This window comes from Xyrauchen texanus, chromosome 9 (genome assembly GCF_025860055.1).
Source record: "Xyrauchen texanus isolate HMW12.3.18 chromosome 9, RBS_HiC_50CHRs, whole genome shotgun sequence".
NCBI classification, from domain to species: Eukaryota; Metazoa; Chordata; class Actinopteri; order Cypriniformes; family Catostomidae; genus Xyrauchen; species Xyrauchen texanus.
This window is the reverse complement of record NC_068284.1, coordinates 16,316,592-16,343,936: the sequence shown is the minus strand read 5'-3', so window position 1 is coordinate 16,343,936 and position 27,345 is coordinate 16,316,592. Positions and strand designations below refer to the sequence as shown.

General features: G+C 43.9%; 1 protein-coding gene across 1 annotated transcript; it reads right to left on the bottom strand.

Annotated features, from left to right (window-relative positions):
• Nucleotides 1–3,032: 3,032 nt before the first annotated feature.
• sdr16c5a (short chain dehydrogenase/reductase family 16C, member 5a) lies at nucleotides 3,033–20,299 on the bottom strand. The gene is made up of 7 exons (XM_052134385.1): nucleotides 20,095–20,299; nucleotides 19,501–19,841; nucleotides 17,837–17,968; nucleotides 17,176–17,275; nucleotides 16,536–16,680; nucleotides 13,769–13,894; nucleotides 3,033–3,675 (listed from the first exon to the last, which is right to left on the bottom strand). Exons 2-7 carry the CDS (start codon nucleotides 19,819–19,821, stop codon nucleotides 3,579–3,581), a joined length of 921 nt encoding a protein of 306 aa, XP_051990345.1. The 5' UTR covers nucleotides 19,822–19,841; nucleotides 20,095–20,299; the 3' UTR covers nucleotides 3,033–3,578.
• Nucleotides 20,300–27,345: the final 7,046 nt, after the last annotated feature.

The window sequence follows — 27,345 nt, the reverse complement described above, 5'->3', positions numbered from 1 at the left end:
CTCATAATTTGCTAATTTGTTATCACAACAATTATGCTCAGAGTTGGTAAAACCACACAAAAAGATGAGATAGTCATGTGTTGTATATCGATGGATAGGTCTCGATTTGTAAAATGCAATGAGCAATTTTTTTTTCCACTTAGAGGCCAAACTGCAGTGAGTTTTAGTGTATGAAATTACCACAGACACACAGACTTTTTGTCATGTTTTTCCTTATTACTTCCTGAAACATACATTAAACAGACAAAGACATATCGTAATTTACAGCAGACTATCCTGATTCAAACAAGCCCAAAATTTTGAAATATTCCTCAGAGTGTACATGAAAAGACGATGCACTAATGGGCACACAACACACAGTGTGTGTGTGGTGTGCGCACATGTCAGATGACTGTGTGTGCAAGCACACATCCACATATGTGCTCATCTAGGATTGGGTTGCTCCTGAACACTTAATATTTCTGTATTTTGTAGTCTAATCCATTAATGGCTGGTTATTTTTGACCGGGAACACAAGTGTAACAAAGTAAAATAAAAAATAAAAAAAAGTTTTCTTTAAACAAATTAATCTCCTGTGATTGCATCAATCAATATAAGTCCACTTTGAACAATGTGTTCATGGTGGCCTATAGCCCTTGCAACAGGGGCTTTTTATCTCAAATACCATCCTTTCACTTATTAAAACATTTTTGATTTAATATAATTGAACAAATCTAAATATTAGAAATAATTATTATGTGACATAGAAATGTGACATTTTCAGGGATTCTTAGCAACATAAATTTGCAAGATTTTAAAAATTATTAAATATTAGCTCAGATAACCTTAAAATCAAACTTTATACACCACATTTTGCAGTACACAGTAACTAGTACTAAGAAAGTACTGTAGCAGATAGAACTCTGATATTTATATCTCCTATCTTCTGACAGAGAGGGAGGTCTAGTGGAAGACTGGATATAACTTTCTAGCCTTGTCGGTCAGGGTGGAAACAGTCCTTTGTCAGAATGGATGTCATAAACTTACCTTTTCTTTTAGTTATATATATATATATATATATATATATACACACACACACACACATACATACATACATACACACACACGATCCATTCTGAAAGAAATAAACATAATCAACTGTAAAGCTGTGTGATATCAGCCATATAGTACTTTCTATAGTATGTCATGTCCTCTCCTATGCTGGCCTGCTGCTGTGCTTTGAATATCTTTTCTGTCTGATGAACTGTGGAATGAGGTGCCGTGATGGCAAACAATAAATTGAAAATCTATTTCTTACTCCCTGCAGGCCTCATGCTCTGCTTCATCTCAGCTCTAACCTTAGCAACTCATTCAAATGGTCAATCTTTCTGTTCCACCTACATTTGTTAAAGGTCATAAAGGGCCAAACCTGATGCCTGTCAATCACTTTAAGATGCTGTTGAAAGGTGGCTTGTGCAATTTAAATTATGTGGTCTATTACCTGTCTTGTGTTACAGGAGGACTGCAAAAAGCTGTCATGAAGCTACATTAAGAATGCCTTTCTTCCCATTCCCTAACTTCAAATAAATACACACACACACACACACACACACACACACACACACACACACACACACACACACACACACACACACACACGCTCTGGAACAAATTAAGAGACCACAGCAAAATTAAGTTTCTCTGGATTTTCTATGTATAGGTATGTGTTTGAGTAAAACGAAAAAAAAAAATAAATAAATAATAAAAAAAAAAATAATAATATTCTGTAAAGTACTGACAAAATTTCTACCAAATAAAAATATTGTCATTTAGAGCATTTATTTGCAGAAAATGACAACTGGTCAAAATAACAAAAAAGATGCAGCTTTTTCTGACCTTGAAGAATGCAAAGAAAACAAGTTCATGTTCATTTTAAAACAACACAATAATAATATTTCAACTTAGGAAGAGTTCAGAAATCAATATTTGGTGGAATAACCCTGATTTTCAATCACATCTTTCATGCGTCTTGGCATGCTCTCTACCAGTCTTTCACATTGCTGTTGGGTGACTTAATGCCACTTCTGGTGCAAAAATTCAAGCAGCTCGGCTTTGTTTGATGGCTTGAGCAATCCATCTTCCTCTTGATCACATTCCATACATTTTCTATGGGGTTCAGGTCTGTAGATTGGGCTGGCCATGACAGGGTCTTGATCCGGTGCTCCTCCATCCACACCTTGATTGACTTGTTGGCTGATATGGAGCATTGTCCTGCTTGAAAAACCAATCCTCAGAGTTGGAGAACATTGTCAGAGCAGGAAGCAAGTTTTCTTCCAGGATAAACTTGTACGTGGCTTGATTCCTTCACATAGATGAATCTGCCCGATTCCAACCACATAGAAAACGTATGGAATGTGATCAAGAGGAAGATGGATTGCCACAAGCCATCAGACAAAGCCGAGCTGCTTGAATATTTGCACCAGGAGTGGCATAAATTCACCCAACAGCAATGAAAAACTGGTAGAGAGCATGCCAAGACGCATGAAAGCTGTGATTGAAAATCAGCATTTTCCCACATTTATTTGGATTTCTGAACTCTTCCCAAGTTAAAACATTAGTATTGTACTCAAATACATGCCTTTAAACAGTAAATCTAGAGAAACTAATAATTTTGCAGTGGTCTCTTCATTTCTTCCAGAGCTGTGTACACACACACACACATACATATTTAACAAAGCTCAGGGTGTATCTGTTTAAAATATGATTTATTTGATATAATCTATTAATATAAATAATACATTTCAAATTATGTATTTTTTTTTTTTTACTTCCTGGCTAACTGCTATTCAAACTTTTCTCTGCAATGTTCATGTTTACATTGTACCATCACACATTAATGCAATGCTTGTTTGCCATGAGCTTCTTAAAAAACTTTTAACTTTATAAACAATGCTTTTAAAAACACTAGATGGTGCCATTCTCATGCAATTCCATGAATTCCATGATGTCAGTGATAAGAGCTGGTCAATGAAAGAAGCTCAAATAAAACAATATTAAAACCTTATGGTTTATTTGTTCCAACACCATAATTCAATTGTTCTTAGGGTATATCAGTGCATACATCTTTGTTCGGTTCTAAAGCAAGGTTACAGTTTCAAACTACTGTACAAAAAGGTAGTCAAAGAAAAAGTGTACACTTGGTGGCACAGACAGTGATAAACTAAATGTAAAAGTAAAAATTTCATATTTTATAATACATAACGTCTACCACCTAGCATAAGTACATCTGACATTTCTGTAGTATTCTCATGCACTGCTTTTGAAATGAGACCAACATTAAACATAATCCTGTAATTTTTTTTAACAACATGCATTTGTAATACATTTTTACTTTAAAAGCCTCTACCCCATATCCAAACAAGATAAAATTCAAACTATCTTTGTTGGACCATTTTTATTCTGATTTATGTCATTAGAGGCCCTGGAATAACCATGGCAGAGTTAATTCATGAAAAATTTCATGAAAAATTTCAGGTACAAATAGCATTAGGAGTTCTGGATTAGTATCACAATGAGAGAGAGAAAAACTCTTATTATATTTAGTCCTGTTTCTTTTCTCGTCCTTTGAAAGCATCCATAAAATTGAAGGCCCCAAAGTACACACTCAGGATGACGGATTGCTTGTATGGGACCATACTACAAAGAAACAGCAATAAAAAAAAATACATCAGTATTTCTTAGCATATCTGAAGGCATACAAGTTACTATTCCATTCAAAATGACTTAAGATGATGTGATGCCCCATATCTTTGTACTACTGAATACTTATTTTTCACAGAGAGCTTGTGCTGAAATTTTAAAGAAAGAAAAATAATTAAATTATAATAAAGTCTGAGCAAGGCGGCAGGAAAAAGTGTTAAAAGGCGAACATTCACTACGGAAAATAATTAACAGGCCAGAAAATATGATAATTCACACCTGATTATCACCTAATTGACAAATTAGCCCAGTCTCATATTGCAATATTATATAAGAAATTTAATGGATTTGATGATTTAATTGATATGATTTCAATCAGACAGACAAACTTTCAAATACATGTTTCTGTAAAAAGTACAGAGGATTTTAAATAATAAAGAATGCTACTTCCCATTCAAATATTGCAGCCTTGATCATTATGGCTCTACTGTCCAAAACACATTCAAGACCAAGAATGGGTTGGAATTAATTGGCCAATTTTATGCACGGAAGTCTGTCTCACTGCCCACACAAACAGGTGTTGCTTTATCTGCCCAACTTTCTAAGTAGTGGCATCAGTAATTGTAACAGCTGCATTAAATAAAGAGTCTAAAGGGTCCTTGGTGTTCAAGCCACTGGGATAAAGGAGTTATTATGAAATACTTGCTTTTTAAGTACACATACTGTCCAAGTTCTACAACTGGCAGAACTGGTTGCAGAATCAACAAAAGTATCTCTACTGACGTAATGCTCTTACTCATCCATATGAATAAATGGAATAAATACACTATAGTAGGCATAGCAATTCAAAAGTGAAATATAAGGCGTCTTTGTCCAAAATTAAATGCAATATTTCAAACGTGGTTTGAAATCAGTTTTATTCTAAACAGTAAGATCATATTTTCATTAAGTAATTTTTTCTCGTTAACTTTATTCCATTTATGACGCAACATAAGCAGTTGTCCCTACATTGTCCGAACTCACTAGTTTTAGCTTACTCTTTCTCCATATATTGAATTATATGGCATATGCCTCAAATAAGGCATTATATATTTAATGAGTGAACAGTTTCAAAGTATACGTATGAATATGTGAAATACAGGCAATGCCTCTGACATTTACTTTGTCTCTATGCCACATGAGTTCATTTCCCCATGGCGAGATGTCATGATATACATGAGAAGTAACATTTCAAGTTTGTCTCTTTCTGCACTGACAGCTACTCTCAATTGTTGTAGAAGAAAGTCTCACAACATCAGGTCAAATCATTGCTATAACAACTAATGTAGATTAGGGATGGGCATTTTGTCTACTAAAGTACTCGAGTACTCGCAGAGTCTGTCTGTTCTTACCTCAGGTTACCGTAGTAATCTTAGTAAGTGCGCACCAGTTTTTTTTAGTGACTGACTGAACAGTCTCTGTACAAAATAACAAGAGATGCCAAAGCCATAACCACTGCGTTTTAATATGCGTATTAAGTTGAAGTTCAGTTTTGAAGACGTTGCAGTATGTTCCATTTAACTGCACTCTGTCTAGCTGTTTGAAACACTCGCCTGCTGTACACTGCCACACACACAAGGGTCATTGATTTTGTATATTTATTCAGTTCATATACTCTCCACTCATGGCTCCTGCTATGTAAATGTGTACTGTTACAATGAGAAAATAAGGTTGCAGAATGGAGTTCTCTTACGAGAGGTTCTCTCGTATTGCGTAAGCTAGCTTACGCTACGGGAAAGATTAATCTTTTCTGAGATATTGAAGCAAAAAAATTATCCTTAATTTTTGTATCCATTGTCAACGCAGTTGCGGCAGCTGCAGACCTTGAGCGGGCTATCTAGCGAGCTCATAGGTTGCTCTGCGGCAACTGCTGCAGCCTATAGACGAGCTTGGGCGAACTCGCATCCAATGAGAGACGTCCGCGCGCTCACTGCATCAAAGCCCGCCAAAATGGGCGTGACTAGAGTGCATATACGGCGTAGTTCAGTAGGCTGGAACCCTGATTTTCATCTCTTCAGCGAAGCTCTTCGCATCACTGAACTGGAAGCCGCGTCGCCGTTCGAGGGGCATCAAGCAAGCGTGGACAGCGCTCGAAGAAGCCGGCCGTCTTCGCCACCTTCAGCCGTCCTGCGAGCTACGCCATCCGGCGACGTATCCTTTTAAAAGCAAACTAGTTCTTAAGAACTCCACAAAAGAGTACTGAGCGTCTTTTTAAGATGCCTCGCTCCACTTGCGCCTCATGCCGCGCTCCTCTCAGCACCGGAGACCGCCACATCATCTGCGCTCTCTGCCTGGGACTGGGGCATGCAGAGCTCGCCCTCGCCGAAGGCGGATGCGATTTCTGCGAGGAGCGCTCAGGACCGAAGCCGCCGCGCCGCCTTCCGTTCAGCCGCGCAGAAAAAAGCGCCGCTCTCAAAGGCTGCCGGAAACAATGGTAGAAGCGATTGCCTCGCCGGAGCCCATCCCTCGAGCATCGCCTTCACCCTCCCACCCGCGTAGTTGCCGCCGAGCGGCTGCTCTGCTGCCATCTCGGACGAAGAAGCGGAGAATAAGGGCTGTTCCATCATGGCTTCGGACAGCGAGGAGTGGTCAGGCTCACACGCCTCCTCCTCGGCCCAGGAATCCAGCAGGACCCGCGCCGGAGTCGAAGGGGAACTACTTGAGCAGGCACCCAACAGACTTGACGGCTGCTTTCTACAGAGCCGCCGCTGCGCAGCACCCGCTACCCGGGCCGCTCCCTTCCTGCCGGAACTCCACGCCGAGCTTTCCAAATCATGGAACGCGCCTTTCTCGGCCAGGGTCCGATCCCACGTCTCCACCTCTCTTGCTTCGGTGGACGGCGCCACTGAGAAGGGCTACGCTTCCATCCCTCCGGTCGGGGATGCGGTAGCAGCACACCTTTTGCCCGCCCTCCGCGAGATGGCGGTCTAAACCAGTGCTCCCGTCTAAAGGCCTGCAGAACAACTTCCGCCTGTGTTGGCCGCGCCTATTCCGCCGCCGGCCAAGCTGCATCTGCTCTGCACTCTATGGCCGTCCTACAGATCCTCCAAGCGGACCTTCTGCGGGAGTGGGATGAGGAAAGTAGGCATCCAGAGGCGGTTGCAGACATACGGAGTGCTACGGACCTCGCCCTCCGCGCTACCAAAGCTGCAGCCCAAGCTATAGGGAAGTGCATGGCCGCGCTGACTGTGACCGAGAGACATCTGTGGTTAACGCTAGCCGACATGGGAGAAGCAGAGCGCTCACGTTCCTCAACGCACCCCTCTCTCCATCCGGTCTCTTCGGCTCCGCGGTGAGTGGTATCATTGACCGGTTTTCAGAGGTCCAAAAAGCCACACAAGCCATGAATCTCTTTCTGCCTCGTCGCGCTAGCTCCTCTGCAGGCCGCTCACGTGATCAGCCTCCTGCACGAGCCTCTTCACAGCGCCCAGCTCAACAATCTCAGACTTCTCAGCGTCGACAGGGCGGCCGCCCTCGATCGCGCTCAGACCGCCGCCCCCCCGCGGGCCTCGATTTAAGGTAACGCTGAAACCAGAGCAATCGAAGTCTTCCTAACTTTGTTGAACAAACGACGGCTCAGTCCCGCCGCGGCCGGACCACCGTCAAAGCTTTGCCCCCTGTCAGTCCCCTTCTCTCAGGCTACTACAGTGGTGAATTTAGCAGCCAACAAGCCGGTGACACTGCCCGCTTGCCTGCACTCAAACGCCGTTTTCACGGCGACCCAAATAAATCTTGTAAAGAGCAAACATGTCTTATGTGTAGAAAATGTGCCCACAACCCAGTGTTCGCCCCTACACACAAGCATAACACATCCCGTGCCCCTATCAGAGCACGCTCTCATAAAGCGGTTACGAACCGCTCGAGCGTCAGAGTCAATGAAGGCGCCCACAAATGCGTGCGCGCGCCCATTCTCTGCCTGCTCTGTCACACGACCAGCCCTATGTGTAGAAAATGTGCCCACAATCCAGTGTTCACTTCTGCACACAAGCACTGCATGTCTCGTGTCCCCACCAGAGCACGCTCACATAAAGCGGTTACGAACCGCTCGAGCGCTAGAGTCAATAAATGCGCCCACGAATACGTGCGCGCGCCCATTCTCTGCCCGCTCTGTTACACGACCAGCAAACATTCCTCTGTGTGTAAGTCCCGTGCCCATGACTATGCTTGCGCATCACGTAACAGATGTGACTCTTTCCCCATTCATTCCAATCGGGAAGTCACTCACAAAACAGCCTGTTCATGCTGTCTGCGAGCAATCATGCATGAACACACTAAACGCGCTCACACATTTTGTTCAGTGCTCTGTGTGCGGCAATCAGAGCGAATTGGCCATTCACCCTCTAGCGTTACGCTTCAAAGCGTGGGAAGCTATTCCAGGGATATCCAAGTGGGTGTTAAGCACAATACAACAGGGCTATTTGCTACAGTTCGATCGCCGCCCTCCTCGCTTCAGAGCGCGGCTCGAAACCATTGTGAACACGGAAGCAGCATGCATGCTTCGTTCAGAAATAGCAAGCCTTCTGTGCAAAAGGGCCATAGAGAAAGTGCCACCCTCTCTGAGCGAGTCGGGGCTTTACAGCCGTTATTTTCTTGTTCCCAAGAAAGACGGCGGCCTCAGACCCATATTAGATCTCAGGGTTTTGAACAAGGTGCTTGCAAAAAGACCGTTCAAAATGCTTACAATCAGGAAACTCCTCGCGCATGTGCGCCAGAGGGACTGGTTTATTTCTCTCGATCTGAAAGATGCATACTTTCAGATTCAGATAAATCCCCGTCACAGGCCATTCTTGAGATTCGCCTGACGGCCAGGTTTATCAATACACCGTCCTCCCGTTCGGCCTGTCCTTAGCACCCCGTACTTTCACGAAGTGCATGGATGCGGCGCTCGCACCCCTGTGGAGTCAGGGTTTGCGAATTTTGAACTATTTGGACGACTGGCTGATTATGGCACAGTCACATATGGAGCGTCTGTCTCACAGAGCAGTTCTCCTCAGCCATCTGAACAGTTTGGGTCTTGCAGTCAATTGGACCAAGAGCTCACTACAGCCCAGTCAGACAATTTCCTTCCTTGGAATAGAACCAGACTCCATGGCAATGACGGCTCGCTTATCTACACAGCGCGCGCGCCGTGTTCAGCGACTAGCCGCATCTTTTCAGATGAACAGCCTCACGCCTCTGAAGAAATTCCAGAGAGTGCTAGGTTACATGGCCTCAGCCGCAGCAGTACTTCAGCTGGGTTTACTGCACATGCGCCCGCTTCAGCATTGGCTAAACACCCGCGCGTCTCGCCGGGCTTGGGCCACAGGCCACCAGCCCATCAAGGTGACTCAGACCTGTATATCAGCTCTGCAGCCCTGGACAGTGGCCGAATGGTATCAGCGGGGAGTGACAATGGGAGCTGTATCTCGCCGAAAAGTCATCTCGACAGACGCGTCCAACATGGGTTGGGGCGCGGTCTGCGAGGGCTCTCCGGTTTTCGGCCTATGGTCAGTTCAGGAAAAGCTCCTTCACATAAATTGTCTGGAAATGATAGCGGTCGAGTACGCGCTCGTGCGCTTTCTCCCGGTCATTCAGGGTCACCACGTCCTGGTCCGTTCGGACAACAGATCTGTGGTATCCTACCTAAACCGTCAGGGCGGTGTCAGATCCAGGAACCTCTTCCATCTGACGAAACGCATACTGAGTTGGTCCCAGTGCCACCTGCGCTCGCTGAGGGCGACGCACGTGCCAGGCCACCTGAACGACGGCCCGGACAGACTGTCCAGAGACAATATTCCCCCAGGGGAATGGTCCCTGCACGCTCAAACAGTCCAGACGTTATGGCACCTATTCGGCAGAGCAGAGATAGACCTCTTTGCGTCCAAAAAGAACTCTCACTGCCCAATATTTTTCTCGAAAAGCGAGGACGCGCTGGCCCAGGACTGGCCCAGACGCCCGCTTTACGCCTTCCCTCCCGTCTCGCTATTGCCACAGGTAATGCAGAGGATCAGGGAAACGCGTCACTCGGTGCTCCTCATAGCCCCGCGTTGGGAGAATCAGACATGGTTCCCGGAGCTTACGCAGCTGTCACTGACAGTGCCGTGGCCCATCCCAGTGAGAGCAGATCTCCTCTCTCAAGCTCGCGGCACAATCTGGCATCCCCACCCAGAGCGCTGGGCGCTGCATGCGTGGGTGATCAGCGACTACCCGTCGCTCTGCCAGAAGGAGTAATAAACACCATCATACACACTAGAGCCCCTTCCACGAGAAGACTCTATGCGTCAAAATGGTCTGTGTTCTCAAAATGGTGCACCGACAGAGACCTGGACCCGCGGACATGTGGGGTGTCGTCGCTGCTCGTATTCCTACAAGAGCTGCTGGATAAGGGCAGATCCCCATCCACGCTCAAAGTGTATGTGGCGGCCGTTGCGGCGTTCGCTGAACCCCTGCACGGCCAGTCATGGGGTAAAAACGAGCTGGTCATCCGCTTCCTCAGGGGAGCTAGAAGGATGAACACCCCGCGCCCCCCATCGGTTCCTATCTGGGATCTTTCTATAGTTCTCGAAACTATGAAAGCCCCCCCTTTCGAACCACTTCAATCCGTGGATTTGAAATACCTTTCACTCAAAACCGTTTTTCTGACTGCCCTGTCATCAGTCAAACGTGTGGGAGACCTTCACGCGCTGTCTGTCAGCGCTGCGTGTCTTGAGTTTGGACCAAGTGACTCCAAGGTCATTTTAAAGCCTAGACACGGCTATGTTCCCAAGGTGATCGGTACTCTTTTCAGAGCACAGGTCATTTCCCTATCGGCGCTACCAACACCCGATAGCGAACGCGACGCCAATCTCCTTTGCCCGGTCAGAGCACTGAGATTGTATACTGCGCGCTCCGCCGCTTTCAGACGCTCTGAGCAGCTTTTTGTTTCGTTCGGAGGGCGCACCAAAGGTCTCGCCGCCTCGAAACAGACACTATCTAGATGGATAGTGGACGCTATTGCTGCTGCATACGCGTCAAAAGACCTGCCATGCCCGTTGGGCATTAGGGCTCACTCCACTAGAGGCATGGCATCCTCGTGGGCATGGTCCAGCGGGATTTCCATTCACGACATATGTGTGGCAGCGGGATGGACTTCCCCCTCCACCTTTGTCAGATTTTACAATATGGAAGTGCCCGCTCTGCAGGCAAAACTACTAGCGGTTTAATACGCTACAGCTCCCCTGGTGAGCTGCACTGATGGGTCACATTCCACACAGACCGGCACCGCCGCTCTGTCGTTCCCTTCCCACTATGTGCTTATGTATTACACAATCAATGACCCGCATTCTTGCCGGCCAAATATTATTTCCCCACTCATAAGGGCTCCCCGGGTCCCCCCTTAATTCCCTGGGGCTCATACAGTGGATGCTTGGCGCGCACGGCGTTGACAATGGGTTCCCGTAGCGTAAGCTAGCTTACGCAATACGAGAGAACCTCTCGTAAGAGAACGTATCGGTTACCTAACGTAACCTCGGTTCTCTCTAGATGAGGGAACGAGTATTGCGTAGCCGGCCGTGCTTCGCGCCACGAGCGACTTTTCGCTTCAGTCAATGAAAACCAGGGTTCCAGCCTACGAACTACGCTTATATGCACTCTAGTCACGCCCATTTTGGCGGGCTTTGATGCAGTGAGCGCGCGGACGCCTCTCATTGGATGCGAGTTCGCCCAAGCTCGTCTATAGGCTGCAGCAGTTGCCGCAGAGCAACCTATGAGCTCGCTAGATAGCCCGCTCAAGGTCTGCAGCTGCCGCACTGCGTTGACAATGGATACAAAAATTAAGGATAATTTTTTTGCTTCAATATCTCAGAAAAGATGAATCTTTCCCGTAGCGTAAGCTAGCTTACGCAATACTCGTTCCCTCATCTAGAGAGAACCGAGGTTACGTTAGGTAACCGATACGTTTTTTTTTCTTCCGCGTTTCAGATTATTATGTTTTGTTCTATCAGGAACACTCGAAGTAGCATGTGATACGTCATTCATTAACGCGTTCTCATAAAATCATAAGAAAGCTTCTGCTCTATAAGTTATTCAGCTGTCTGGCATTACTTCGTTGTGCCACATTTGTTTTCAAAAGAATTGCTTATTTATTCGTATTCCTGCTGACCCATGCTTTTGGATGGCAAAAGGTCTTGATTATACCCGTTTGTTTATATAAGACCATTTTAGGGTTGCAGCGGTATACCGGTTTCAAAAATTGACGGTTATCATACATGTACATTTTCTTATCTACGGTATTCTCACATGCGCATCTCCTTTCCTTCTCGACTGTCTGTCAGACTCGTCAACTTGCGCCACACACACACATGCAGCAGATGTCAGAGAGAAGCGAGGGGGTCTGACATGAGTGTGTGTGTGTGTGTGTGAGTGAGTTAAAGCAGTGATTCTCAACTGGTCTATTCGGACTGGGTCGCAGGGCAGCAGGGAAATAACAATGCCATGGTAACTTCTCCCATTGAAGATACTTTGGCGCCCAAGTGATCGAGTATTTACCTGCTGAGGCAGATTTAATGATAATCTCGCAAAAAAGCTAAAGACTTCTCATCTGCACTTTCGCTAGTGTAACGAGCTCGCGCTAATGATCTGCTCTTCTCTCTGCCGCGCGCGTTCAACAACTGGGCTTCCTTCGATATTGCAGAGCGCAGACATCAAAATTTCAAGTGTTACGGAGAATGTCAATTCAAACCTCTCAAACAGTAGCAGCCATGACATGCCAAACAGCACTGAGGAAAAGAGCAACACTGTGCTATGCGCCAAAAAAACTAAAACAATTACATACCATCACTTTTACAAATTTGTTTCAGGATTTTACATGAGTAAAAGTAACTGTTATATTTTGACAAAAGTTAGTTTCATATGAAATAATCTGAAGGTAGAATCTATTAGACCTAATTTTATATCAACAGTGGCAGTTGTAGTTAAAGTTTCAAGATGTGTTTCAGCTAGTATTTATTTTTCATAAATTAATTTATTATTATTATTATTATTACTATTATTATTAATATTATTTAAGATTAGCACACTGACCTAACCACGGTAATGAGGAGCCTTTCCTTCTGTGTAATATGTGTATAAATATTTTATATTAGGTAACAAACGGGATAATAATGGGCCCATATAAGTAAATATGCTCTTAAATTTTTAAAAGGGGAAGAGACAACTTCCTGTAGATTTTGACATCAACAACAAAAATAATGCCACTTGATGCATGTCCTTGTACTGGAAAACCATGAACAAAACTATGCAACATAAAAGAAAATGCAATCCAGGATACATTAAATACAGGTTATGTTTAATCTATGACAGGTCGACACTTGATTTCCAATGTTTCCTGAAGCAAAACCAGTTGAGAAACACTCACAGCTTTAACAGAGTTAAAGGTACAGACAGGAGCAGTCTGGCTGTACTGTCGCGCATCTACAGTATGTTAACTGTTAATAATCATAAGACATTACTTTAAAAGCTCACACAGCTGATGTTATTTTTCATTTAGTAGTTAATTTAACATGCTATGCTAACATGTAAACTAACATGCTTTAGTAATATAACATGTTATAGTTACATGCTATTTTTCTATCATGTTTATAATTCTGTTTATTATAATTCTGTTGGCTTTCTTCTTTTTTCTATTTATTTTATTTTCAAAAGGGAGACTTTTTTTTTTTTTTACACATACTTCAATAAAATAAATGGTTTCAAGTTTTAATTATAATAAAGTGTTTGCTCAAAAATAAATAAAATAACCCTTCTGTTTTCACTGATAATAGTAATTGTGTAATACCGTGATATTTTCTGAGATGGTTATCATACCGTGAAAATCTCATACCTTTGCAACCCTAGAGCATTTACATCCTGCTTGGAGAATGTGGGCTCAGAAAATATTTGTTACCAGTACTCATAATTGAGGCAAATATAAAAATGTTGCTATGTCAAGAGTTTAAAGTTAAAACAAACATTTAAAACATGAAAGGAAATCAACAGGCATATCTTTACACCGACAAACATGAAAAAAGCCCTGTACAACTCAGAGGGAACTTACCCTTTCAAGGCTATCAAAATGTTTAAGGACTTTGGAAGTAAAACATAAACTTGATCTGTTAGAATGGCGTTGACTATCATCTTAGCAACATAGTCTGGATCCAAGATGGGCAGCAGTCGGGGCCACCTGCACACAAGACACATGCCACAAGAGACACAAGACAAATAAAAAAAAGAATGACTTTGTTAAGAAAAAAGGTAAAACCCGTATGACTTTCTTCTGTGGAATACAAAAGTAGAAATTCTGAAGACTAAAGTGCTAGTCACTTTTTTCCATGCTATTACAAAATGGTGCCTGAAGTTTTAAGCTTCAGAAAGGATACAAAAGTACCATAAAAGTGTTCCATATGACTCGTGCAATGTTTCACGCTTCTGGAGCGATAACAATGTCTTCAGAACTTCTCCTTTTGCGTTTCATATTCCTTACTCCATGGAAGACAGACATTTAAATAGATTTGGAATGACTTGAGGGTAAGTTGACAGAATTAGTATTTTTAGGTATACTATTCCTTTAATGGCTATTTCATTCCCACACATACTTGTTGGGTATCACAACAAATGTAAATTCAATGCTAATTTCCACCAGGAGCAGGAAAGAAAGATGGCTGTTCTTAAACCATTCAGACACTTGGAAGACTCCATCACTACACAATGTAGATGAAGCCCCTTGGCAACATCACTAGGTATGTGCTACATTGAAGCTCAATTCTTAGGGCTATGGCAATACATGCCAATACCAGATATTTTGCTGTTCAACAAGATTCCTTAAAATAAATTAGACACATAAGCCCTATTTTCTGGGATATATAATCTAGTTTCAGTCAGACCACATGCAGTTAATTTGTATTTGTGGAACCAGTGCTTTATTTGTCAAGCTTCATGAAGCATAATCAAGCACTGTCGTGATTGTCTATAAAATTTGAAATCAGTGTGTATATTCCTACCAACAGAGATTTTGATTATGGCTAGTTAGAAAACACACAGAACAGAGATTGCATTGCCTTTAACACTAGAACTACCGGAATTCTAGAACTACTATAACGGCCATAGTGGTCATTCTGACCGTTCATATTAGACTGTACCAAATGTCATTTTTTTCCATGTCATATTTACATTCTACGCTTCTATTGAGGTTTTAGAATGAAGCTTCTAATGTCTGTCGTCATGTTTTATGACGTCATCACTCTAAAAAAAAAAAAAATCCTCGAACAAAATCCTCAATTTGAATAAAATAGAATAATATAGATTAAATGGAGCATGGAGCACCAAGCGAACACAGATAGGCCTACATAATACGATCTTTGTAATATATAATAGTGCTAGACTGTCCGCTTTGTGTCCAGCAAGTTTTTCACCACAGTGAAAATGTTTTTGAAAGTCTAAACGCCAACAAACATGGATTGAGGCAGAATATTTCGTTAGATAAAAACATGTTGTGAATTTTGGAAATTATTACATCTATCTTTTTCAAAACATGTTGACTTTTGGACTTTACAACGCTCTGGAGTTATTGGAAATGTTTGGACAACACGAATCGGAAACAATCCTATGCAGCCACCACTGGAATCAAAATCCACGAATAAATGAATCCTTTATATTAATAATAAACACCAGGACACGAAATTAAAATTCTAATGAATGTGAAAATATATTAGTTCATCCACAACCACGGAACCTGCTATTGTAGCTAATTACAGATACAAATGTGTTTATATTATATTATTTTCTTTGTAAAATAAAAACAAATCTTAGGATACCATAGTTTGTAAAATATCACCAATGTGTATTTCAATGCATAGTAAAAACCTTAGACATGTATGAAACACATATAGGCCTAACCAAAAATGGCCAAAACAGTTAATAAAGAATATGAACATTTGCTAAACTGTGGGAAAACAAACTGATTAAGAAAGCAATATTTGTTTTACGGTGAGCAAAAATATCATGCTGTAAATTAATTATTAACGAATTCTCCTAAAAGTGGGCTCACTTGAACAAGGCATCTGGTTGTTTTGGGGGTAAACACCACACATCATTCACTGACGCTTGTGGGTCGATTACTCAGTCAACACAGGTACTCTACCTTCCATGTGCAGCTCCCTGGCTCACATCCAGGTCAAGGATATTATAAAACACAGCCATTGGCCATCTACGTGTGGGTGCTTTCACATAGTATTTCCTCGACATTTGATCTAGCACATCTACTCTGAACTTGGTTCTGTTGTAGTATTTGACTGTCTCTGGTTTAGCCTTTTGTCCACTTGTGATGGCAACAGCTGTGTGGACAGTGCTTTCCTTCTTTTGCACTGATAGACTGTGAGCGTTGCATTGTCACCTCTCAGCAACTCCGTGGCGAAGAGCGCCCTTTGTTCCTTTACATAGCAAATGCTGAAATACATGCGGTCAAAATGACCGTTATGGCCATTCAAGGTAGAAATAATCAGAACTCTTTTTTTGTTTTTAAATTGTAATAATATAAATTTAGATTAAAATATACACACATTTAAAACTCATGGTCCTATGGGGTTTATTTCAACAAAGTTATTACAATGCAAAATTAAAAAACAGTCAAAATGACCACCGTGGTAGTTCTAGTGTTAAATCATGACAATTTGAGTGTGTTGTAATACTGTGATTCTGATCATTACTACTACAGAAAGTTAGCCATTTAAGGAAAGCGTAAGTCTTATGTTTACCATTCAAACATCAGCAGTGACTTTAAAGAAGAAAAAATTTGGTTGGATATTATGAAGTGTAAGCTAGCTTACTTTGTCTTACAGCCATCAAACATGCCTGTGTTGATGAAGTATGGGCAGACAATTGTGGTTTTAACTCCATCCTTCCCTTCACCCATTAGCTCAAGGGCCACCGACTCAGCAAATCCCACAGCCGCATACTTACTTGCACAATAATCTGTGTGGGAAGAGGGTTGGCAAAGCTAGTAGGGTTTTGTACAAACACATCAAGGTAAACCAATTCTTTAAAAAATGTGAGACAGCTGGTCATTGAAACATCTATGTACATGTAGTAATGAATAATGGCACCGGGGCATATGTAAACCTCAATGACAATATACAGACAGTACAGGAATGTCACAGAAACAGCTCAGATGTTTGCTTCCTGTATGACTATACAGTCTAGGGTTTTTGTTTAACATAAACCTGTTATGGTTTTTTGCATTAAACCAGGAAATCAAACAACAGATCTCACAATGAAAAACTCCTTTAAACACAAGATTGTGATCAAGTTTCACCTTCTGCAGCGAACATTTTTAAAACATGTATGACTTGCTAAACATGTTGACTGATTAAACTCAAAGACCTGGAGGACTTTACTGTTAGTTTCACAAAAGCTCCTCTGGTAAGAGAACAGTTGTCACAGATAAGAGGACATGGGTGAATTCATTACCTGCCAGTCCATTGACGCCTGTCAAACCGGCAGAACTAGCAACACTGACCAGATGTCCATGATTCTTGGCTGTCATGGCAGGCAGAAATGCTTTATATGTCTAAAAAAAAGAGGCACAACCACTAATGGGATCATATACAAAAGTGTCTTAAAAGGTGCACTCAGTAATTTGTTTCCTCATTTAAAACGTTTTACTTCTAAAGAAATGAATAGTAATTTTGAAACCTATGTATGATATCATGACCACTCATGTGAGATAAAGAGTTCAGTCATATCAATAACCTTATAAAAGCACTATTATTCTACATGGGGCAGGGGCACCTCATAGGGGCAGCCATGTTAGCATCATATGACCAGCTGAATACTACTCGCTTAATCTAAGTAACTGCTCTTTTATTGTACATGTTCAATCATGGATTAAATGAATAATGTATTACTGTGCATAGTGAATTTCTACAATGGAATTGGTAAATGAAAACTACAGCGTTTGAATGATGCAGCATCCAGGCCACTAGGTGTCAGTGTAAGCCACTTTAACATACTTAAAATGACTGAGTGTACCTTTAATAATAATAATAATGATAATAATAATAGAATGCACTGCAGTATAAATGTTCACATTCGTTCACACAATAACAAAAATAAATATAAATGATCCTACCCAAAAGTGAGACATTGCATTAACTTTGAGTGTTTTCTCAATTAGTGCATCAGGAGTGTCCATGAACTTCCTACCGCTGACAATGCCTGCATTGTTTATTAGTATGGTGACATCGCCGATTTCACTTTTGACCTAAAAGAGGACAAAGAAATTTAAATCTCACCTAAACCTTATGTTGAAGAGTTGTGATGTCAATGTCAGTATCAACAATATTTTACAATGTACCATGAATTTGGTAATAATGTTTGGCACAGAAGATATAGGGTCCTATTTTAAGATTGCTAGCGCTAAAGACAGCGCTATGCGATAAGTCATACATGCAAAGTCAATGTGTATTGCCACAGAGTTTTGGTATTTCCATGCAAGCATGCAGCAAGTCTAGGTGCAAGTTGATTTGGCAAAATTGCACATGCAAAGCGGTAACGGACTGGGTCAAGTGCAATTTATTCTGAGGTTTTTCTCCAGCACCATCAGCATATTATTATATAGTCCATTCTCTGCCAAGGACCAATGATATAAACAAAGACAGCACATTCATAAGAAGTTGCTAGTGTAAATGGATTGTAAGCAATGAATTAGAAGAACAGAAATATAGATTTACATTCTTTTGTGCTTCTGTGTCCCCCGGTTAAATATCAGGCATATTTCTATGACAATCACACGCTTCTTTTACACACATGGAAAATGTGGTTCTTGTCAAGATTTGTATTTACACTCCTTTAAAGTAAGAATGCAAGTATTATTAATAATTGTCATCTAAGACACAAATCATGGCTAGTGATAACAGTGATTGTATCGGCAAGCACTTCACTTCTGCCGGTCAATTCTGATTTTGAAAAATGTATTTCTTGAAACTTATATATTTCTTGAACCCAAAATATTTCTAAATTCAAACATTTTAATTACACTTCAAACGAAAAAATTATTTAAATCAAAATAAGTGGTAACATTTTTTTTTAAATCATACCAAATACCAACATTTTACCCTCTCCAACTTCTTTCATCAGGCTGAAAAAATCACTATGACAACAGGTGGAAAAACACCAATACAAATTACCACATAAATACAATTATAAATCTAAACAAAATTGCTAAATAAATTACTAAATAAATAGTAAATTTTCTATTGTCTATGGCAGTGAACGTCTAAGTCACTTCTCACAGGAGTTTACGCTACGCCTACGTCATACAGCGGAACTCGACTCTCTTGTGAGCACGCGGACGGACGTTACCGGAAGCCAGTGTTTATAGTTTATAAAAGTTATAAATATGGATATTTTTCTTACATAAACGCATCGTTTCACTTCAGAAGGCCTTCATTAACCCCCTGGAGCTGTATGGATAACTTTTTTTGATGGATGGATGTGCTTTTTTTGGGCTTCAAAATCTAAGGTACCATTCATTCCGATTATAAAGCTTGGAAAAGCCAGGATATTTTTTAATACAACTCTGATTGTGTTTGGCACAAAAAAGAAAGTCATATACACCTTGGATGGCTCGAGGGTGAGTAGATTAAGGGATCATTTTTGGGTGGACTATCCCTTTAAATTAAAACAAACAGCTACTCAGACTAAGATTTCTAAGTTTTTTAATTAGATACTCCTCATTCCAGGCAGACAGCTCATTTCTCACAACTCACAAGAGCAGGCTTGGACTTGGCTTACCTGATCTGCCACTCGATAAACCACTGCTCTGTCACTGCAGTCACACTCGTAGTAATGCACCTTTGATGCTCCTTTTTCTCTAACCTGCCTTGCAGTCTCTTTCAGACCGTCCACATTGATGTCCCATAGGACCAGTGAAACGTCCAGTGTGGCAAACTCGAGGGCCATAAGTCTGCCAATACCATTACCTGCCCCAGTGATGAGCACTATCTCACCGGACACATCTTTCTTCTTCAGTGGAATGAGTAGTTTTATGAAGGCTTCCAAGTGGTAGTAGATGGTTAACAGTATAAACTGAAGAGTCTCCAAGAGAAAGTTCATTTTGAGAGGTGCAGGTAACTCTGTGGATAACATAACACATAATAATACTGAACAGTGAGTCACAGATTAGGCTCAGTATCTGGTTATGCAAACATTGCAGAAACCCAATGCGGGCAGGATTTTAGTTCAACATTCTGATTAAAGATGATTTATACAGATAAAGTTTATGGGCCGTTATAGTGGCTTAAAAAGTACAACTGTAACTGTTTATATTCCGTAAATACGAGCCTAGAGAAGTTCTATTAAAGACTGTTAAGCTGTAACACTGTTTACCTTCGCGTTAAGTCAATTGCAAAGTTCCCGGATGGTGAGTTGTTCACGTGCAGAGCGAAATTGTCAAATTAGCCCTTCAAATGAAAACAAACCAAAGACGACGAGCTCACATGCACTTGAGTGTTTCTACACACTGCTCCGCTTCAAACAAGTGCGTGGACAAGAGACTGACGCTAAACACACTACTTTTCAGGTACAGCAGGTTCTCTTCTTCTTTAATGTTTTATTGCGGTTGGCAAACCAGCTTAAGCATTTCCGCCACCTACTGGGATAGAGTGTGGAGCATTGATGTTTAGGGAGACAAAATAAAATAAATAACTCATGTTCCTCAAGTCTGTATTCTTCAGATATACTAGCAGAACTTTATATACCCTTGAATCCTTATTTAGTAGACTCTGCAGTTAAAGCTGAGAAATTACTAAAGACTTTAGTCCATCTATATTCTGTAATCTTTCATTCTCATATCCTATACACTTTACAGGACATGTTCAACTGGTTCAAGGAGGCCACATCTTGCGCAGTAACTAGATTAATGTTTGCCCATGATGTAGAGTGTCTGTTTAAGTGAGGAGTGCCCAATTTTGAGTCGAGATATTATGGTATCTTCTCTTCTATTGCCATAATTGATTCTCTCAAAACCAACTAATCTTTGGATGTTATGTAAATGTCACCCCTTTGTCTCACTGTCCCATTTTCCTTGCCACATCCCATTTACAGTCCCTTTAATTACTATTTTACTTCCATTTTACTCACTGGAACACTATCAGAGTGTCTTAGAGCCTGTTTAGCTATATGATCCACCTCCAAATTTCCTTCTACCCTATATGAGTGGGTACCCATAAAAAGGAAATTACAGTTCTTAATTGATATATTCTGAACAGACTTTGAAGTATAACTAATAAAATGTCCTGCTTAGATGAAGATTGTCCACTATTTAATCTTGATAATGCTGAATATGAGTCAGAACATATCACCACTTGAAGTGGATGGACCTCTTCAACCCACTGAAGAGCCAATATGATAGCAAGCATTTCCATGGTGTACACTGAAAGAAGATTTAATGTCGTTTTTGATATTCTGTATCTGAAGTATGGTATGTACACTGCTGCAACTGTATGTGTAACAATGCTACTGGTGGCAATGGTGATGATGAAGACGATGACGTGAAGATGAAGAACCCAAGTGCAGTTTTATTTACAAACGTGAAAACCCTAACTACAAATGTGAATGAAACCTAAACATTACCGTGACTTAACATAAACGTGGCATAGACTTGGCATAAACACACACATTAAACATGACAAATCCCAAAGTTCTGTAGGGAGCTTGGGGGGGGGGCGCATGGGCTGCAGTCTGGGGCTGCAGGTGTGACATGGCATGGAGCAGTATGGGGATTGGCTGTGACATGGCATGGAGCAGGCTGAGGCATGGGTGTAACATGGCATGGAGCAGGCTGAGGCGTGACATGGCGTGGAGCAGGCGGATGCGTTGCTGTGACATGGCATGAAGCAGGCTGAGGCGTTGCTGTGACATGGCGTGAAGCATGCTGATGCGTGAAAATGGCGTGGAGCAGGCTGAGGCGTGGCTGTGACATGGCGTGGAGCTGGCTGTGACATGGCATGGAGCTGACTGTGGCGTGGCTGTGACATGGCCTGGAGCTGACTCTGGCATGGCTGTGACATGGCCTGGAGCTGACTCTGACTTGGCTGTGGTATGGCCTGGAGCTGAGATTAATAACAATGGCTCTGGGACGGACTAATTTTTCATCACGTTGGCCGTGGCAGGCGTGGCTCGTCGACCATGATGTGGGACGCTGGCTCGTCGACCATGCCATGGGACGCTGGCTCTTCAACCATGAAGTGGGACGTTGGCTCGTCGACCATGACATGGGACGCTGGCTTGTCGATCATGCTCACCGTTGGCCATTACGGCATGGGCTTTGACTAGTAGGCCTTGGCAGGCTTGGCCATTAGCTTGTCGAACATGATGTGGGACACGTATTCGACGACCATGACGTGGGTCACTGGTTCGTCGACCATGACGTGGGGCGCTGTCTCATCGACCATGACGTGGGACGCTGGCTTGTGGACCATGGCGTTGGGCGCTGGCTCGGCGGCCATGACGTGGGACTTTGGCTTGGCAGCTATCTTACTGCCTGGCATCAGAGAAGACTGGCTCAATTAATCCATAACGGAAAATATCTTTGAGGGCAACCTCATTGAAGTTCACTTGGCAGGCCAGAACGCAGAAGTCCCCAATATAATTCTCTATAGGATGACTACCCTGACGTAGGCGTAGGAGTAGAACTGCTTGGTTCATGGTTGGCGGTCAAGTATTCTGTAACGATGCTGCTGGTGGCAATGGCAATGATGAATACGATGACATAAAGATGAAGAACCCAAGTGCATCGACCGTGGTCGTGTACATGGGCAGAGACTTGGAAACGAACTCTGTGGTCGTGTACATGGGCAGAGACATGGAAATGACCTCTGTGGTTGTGTACATGGGCAGAGACTTGAAAACAACATCCGTGGTCATGTACATAGGAAGAGACTTGGAAACAAAAGTCTTTCTCCTCCTCCTCTGGGAGACCAAAGTTGGCAGCTCAGGCTCTGGGATGGACAAGGCTGGCAATGCTGGCTCAGGGATGGAAGAGATTGATAACAATGGCCCTGGGACAGACGAAGCTTTCAGCTCGACTTCAGAGACTTGAAAATGACATCCGTGGTCGTGTACATGGGAAGAGACTTGGAAACAAAAGTCTTTCTCCTCCTCCTCCTGGAGACCAAAGTTGGCAGCGCAGGCTCTGGGACGGATGAGGCTGGCAATGCTGGCTCAGGGACGGAAGAGATTGATAACAATGGCCCTGGGACGGACAAAGCTTTCAGCTCGTTGGAGGTGGCAGGCTTGGGCATTGACTCGTTGGCCGTGGAAGGCGTGGGCATTTACTCGTTGGCCGTGGCAGGTGTGGGTGTTGACTTGTAGGCCGTGGCAGGTGTGGCCGTTAGCTCGTCGACCATAATGTGGGACACTGGCTCGTCGACCATGTCGTGGACCTCTGGCTCGCCATCCGCCTCTCCCTCAGTGAACATGGAATGCTTGAATTGTATAATGACTAGTTTGATATGAGCCAAACATATAATCCACATCCAGTTTCCAGAATAATTTCATCATGTTTTCATACACCAACATCTAAAAATAGCGCAAATGGGCGAAAGAACATGAAACAGCAGAGCTTCTCCTCTTCAGAGTTGTAACTTGACACCGCATCTTTTAAAAGTGGCCCGAGATATGTATCAAGCGGTCAAAGACATATATCTGTGAATGTTTATGTAGAATTTTTTTTTAATCCAGACAGGCACATGAAGGTCCTGTGTAAATCTACTTAGGATGAATCTCATGACAGGCCCATCTCTCTCCTCTTCACCTGTGTGACTGACATTGAGCACCAGTGGGTGGGGCCAAGGGTGCAGTGACGGAAAAATAGGCATTGCATATGCAGATGTATTTGGTCCTTTTGACGTCACAAGTTCCACAAATTCCAAAGGTGTCGTTTTTGCAGCTTGGTTTAAATAAATGCTCGTTTTCCATTGAGGAAGTTTTCAGTTCTGAAACTTGCAGTACGTTTTTATAGTATAATGACATCTTATACGTCAAAAGATCATAGAAAATTTGATTCCTCATGTCATGACCCCTTTAACTGTGAGTGGAAGTGATGCCCCCTTTTGGAGTTGACACAATTCCTTTTTCGATTACCCCCTTTTGGAGTAACCTCAGCCTCTTTTGGAGATTACGCCCCCATTTGGAGGTCTCCGGCCTGCAGCTATACCTACTCGATTTTATGTTGTCACTCGGCCTTAACAGTTTCAAACACAAGTGGATCAGTGAGTAGTTGTATTCCTACAAATCGTATCGGTTACCTAACGTAACCTCGGTTCTCTCTAGATGAGGGAACGAGTATTGCGTAAGCTAGCTTACGCTACGGGAAGGATTCATCTTTTCTGAGATATTGAAGCCAAAAAATTATCCTTAATTTTTGTATCCATTGTCAACGCAGTGCGGCAGCTGCAGACCTTGAGCGGGCTAGCTAGCGAGCTCATAGGTTGCTCTGCGGCAACTGCTGCAGCCTATAGACGAGCTTGGGCGAACTCGCATCCAATGAGAGGCGTCCGCGCGCTCACTGCAACAAAGCCCGCCAAAATGGGCGTGACTAGAGTGCATATAAGCGTAGTTCGTAGGCTGGAACCCTGGTTTTCATTGACTGAAGCGAAAAGTCGCCGTGGCGCGAAGCACGGCCGGCTACGCAATACTCGTTCCCTCATCTAGAGAGAACCGAGGTTACGTTAGGTAACCGATACGTTCTCTTACGAGAGGTTCTCTCGTATTGCGTAAGCTAGCTTACGCTACGGGAACCCATTTTCAACGCCGTGCGCGCCAAGCATCCACTGTATGAGCCCCAGGGAATTAAGGGGGGAGCCGTGGGAGCCCTTATGAGTGGGGAAATAATATTTGGCCGGCAAGAATGCGGGTCATTGATTGTGTAATACATAAGCACATAGTGGGAAGGGAACGACAGAGCGGCGGTGCCGGTCTGTGTGGAATGTGTCCCATCAGTGCAGCTCACCAGGGGAGCTGTAGCGTATTAAACCGCTAGTAGTTTTGCCTGCAGAGCGGGCACTTCCATATTGTAAAATCTGACAAAGGTGGAGGGGGAAGTCCATCCCGCTGCCACACATATGTCGTGAATGGAAATCCCGCTGGACCATGCCCACGAGGATGCCATGCCTCTAGTGGAGTGAGCCCTAATGCCCAACGGGCATGGCAGGTCTTTTGACGCGTATGTAGCAGCAATAGCGTCCACTATCCATCTAGATAGTGTCTGTTTCGAGCGGCGAGACCTTTGGTGCGCCCTCGAGCGAAACGAAAAGCTGCTCAGAGCGTCTGAAAGCGGCGGAGCGTGCAGTATACAATCTCAGTGCTCTGACCGGGCAAAGGAGATTGGCGTCGCGTTCGCTAACGGGTGCTGGCAGCGCCGATAGGGAAATGACCTGTGCTCTGAAAGGAGTACCGATCACCTTGGGAACATAGCCGTGTCTAGGCTTTAAAATGACCTTGGAGTCACTTGGTCCAAACTCAAGACACGCAGCGCTGACAGACAGCGCGTGAAGGTCTCCCACACGTTTGACTGATGACAGGGCAGTCAGAAAAACGGATTTGAGTGAAAGGTATTTCAAATCCACGGATTGAAGTGGTTCGAAAGGGGGCTTTCATAGTTTCGAGAACTATAGAAAGATCCCAGATAGGAACCGATGGGGGCGCGGGGGTTCATCCTTCTAGCTCCCCTGAGGAAGTGGATGACCAGCTCGTTTTTACCCCATGACTGGCCGTGCAGGGGTTCAGCGAACGCCGCAACGGCCGCCACATACACTTTGAGCGTGGATGGGGATCTGCCCTTATCCAGCAGCTCTTGTAGAAATACGAGCAGCGACGACACCCCACATGTCCGCGGGTCCAGGTCTCAGTCGGTGCACCATTTTGAGAACACAGACCATTTTGACGCATAGAGTCTTCTCGTGGAAGGGGCTCTAGCGTGTATGATGGTGTTTATTACTCCTTCTGGCAGAGCGACGGGTAGTCGTTGATCACCCACGCATGCAGCGCCCAGTGCTCTGGGTGGGGATGCCAAATTGTGCCGCGAGCTTGAGAGAGGAAATCTGCTCTCACTGGGATGGGCCACGGCGCTGTCAGTGACAGCTGCGTAAGCTCCGGGAACCATGTCTGATTCTCCCAACGCGGGGCTATGAGGAGCACCGAGTGACGCGTTTCCCTGATCCTCTGCATTACCTGTGGCAATAGCGAGATGGGAGGGAAGGCGTAAAGCGGGCGTCTGGGCCAGTCCTGGGCCAGCGCGTCCTCGCGTTTCGAGAAAAATATTGGGCAGTGAGAGTTCTCTTTGGACGCAAAGAGGTCTATCTCCGCTCTGCCGAATAGGTGCCATAACGTCTGGACTGTTTGAGCGTGCAGGGACCATTCCCTGGGGAATATTGTCTCTGGACAGTCTGTCCGGGCCGTCGTTCAGGTGGCCTGGCACGTGCGTCGCCCTCAGCGAGCGCAGGTGGCACTGGGACCAACTCAGTATGCGTTTCGTCAGATGGAAGAGGTTCCTGGATCTGACACCGCCCTGACGGTTTAGGTAGGATACCACAGATCTGTTGTCCGAACGGACCAGGACGTGGTGACCCTGAATGACCGGGAGAAAGCGCACGAGCGCGTACTCGACCACTATCATTTACAGACAATTTATGTGAAGGAGCTTTTCCTGAACTGACCATAGGCCGAAAATCGGAGAGCCCTCGCAGACCGCGCCCCAACCCGTGTTGGACGCGTCTGTCGAGATGACTTTTCGGCGAGATACAGCTCCCATTGTCACTCCCCGCTGATACCATTCGGCCACTGTCCAGGGCTGCAGAGCTGAAATACAGGTCTGAGTCACCTTGATGGGCTGGCGGCCTGTGACCAAAGCCCGGCGAGACGCGCGGGTGTTTAGCCAATGCTGAAGTGGGCGCATGTGCAGTAAACCCAGCTGAAGTACTGCTGCGGCTGAGGCCATGTAGCCTAGCACTCTCTGAAATTTCTTCAGAGGTGTGAGGCTGTTCATCTGAAATGACGCGGCTAGTCGCTGCACACGGCGCGCGCCGCGCTGTGTAGATAAGCGAGCCGTCATTGCCACTGAGTCTAGTTCTATTCCAAGGAAGGAAATTGCCTGACTGGGCTGTAGTGCGCTCTTGGTCCAATTGACTGCAAGGCCCAAACTGTTCAGATGACTGAGAAGAACTGTCCTGTGAGACAGAAGCTCCGTATGTGATTGGGCCAAAATCAGCCAATCGTCCAAATAGTTCAGAATTCGCAAACCCTGACTCCGCAGGGGTGCGAGCGCCGCGTCAATGCACTTCGTGAAAGTACGGGGTGCTAAGGACAGGCCGAACGGAAGGACGGTGTATTGATAAACCTGGCCGTCGAAGGCGAATCTCAAGAATGGCCTGTGACGGGGATTTATCTGAATCTGAAAGTATGCATTTTTCAGATCGAGAGAAATAAACCAGTCCCCCTGGCGCACATGCGTGAGGAGTTTGCTGGTTGTAAGCATTTTGAACTGTCTTTTTGCAAGCGCTTTGTTCAAAACCCTGAGATCTAATATTGGTCTGAGGCCGCCGTCTTTCTTGGGGACAAGAAAATAACGGCTGTAAAACC

Coding starts and splice junctions, on each gene's coding strand:
- sdr16c5a (XM_052134385.1), bottom strand. CDS start 19,821: ATGAACTTTCTCTTGGAGACTCTTCAGTTTATACTGTTAACCATCTAC. Junction 17,969..19,500: donor TTTATCGAGTGGCAGATCAG/GTAAGCCAAGTC, acceptor GTCCTCTTTTAG/GTCAAAAGTGAAATCGGCGA. Junction 3,676..13,768: donor ATTTTGATAGCCTTGAAAGG/GTAAGTTCCCTC, acceptor GTTTCTTTGTAG/TATGGTCCCATACAAGCAAT.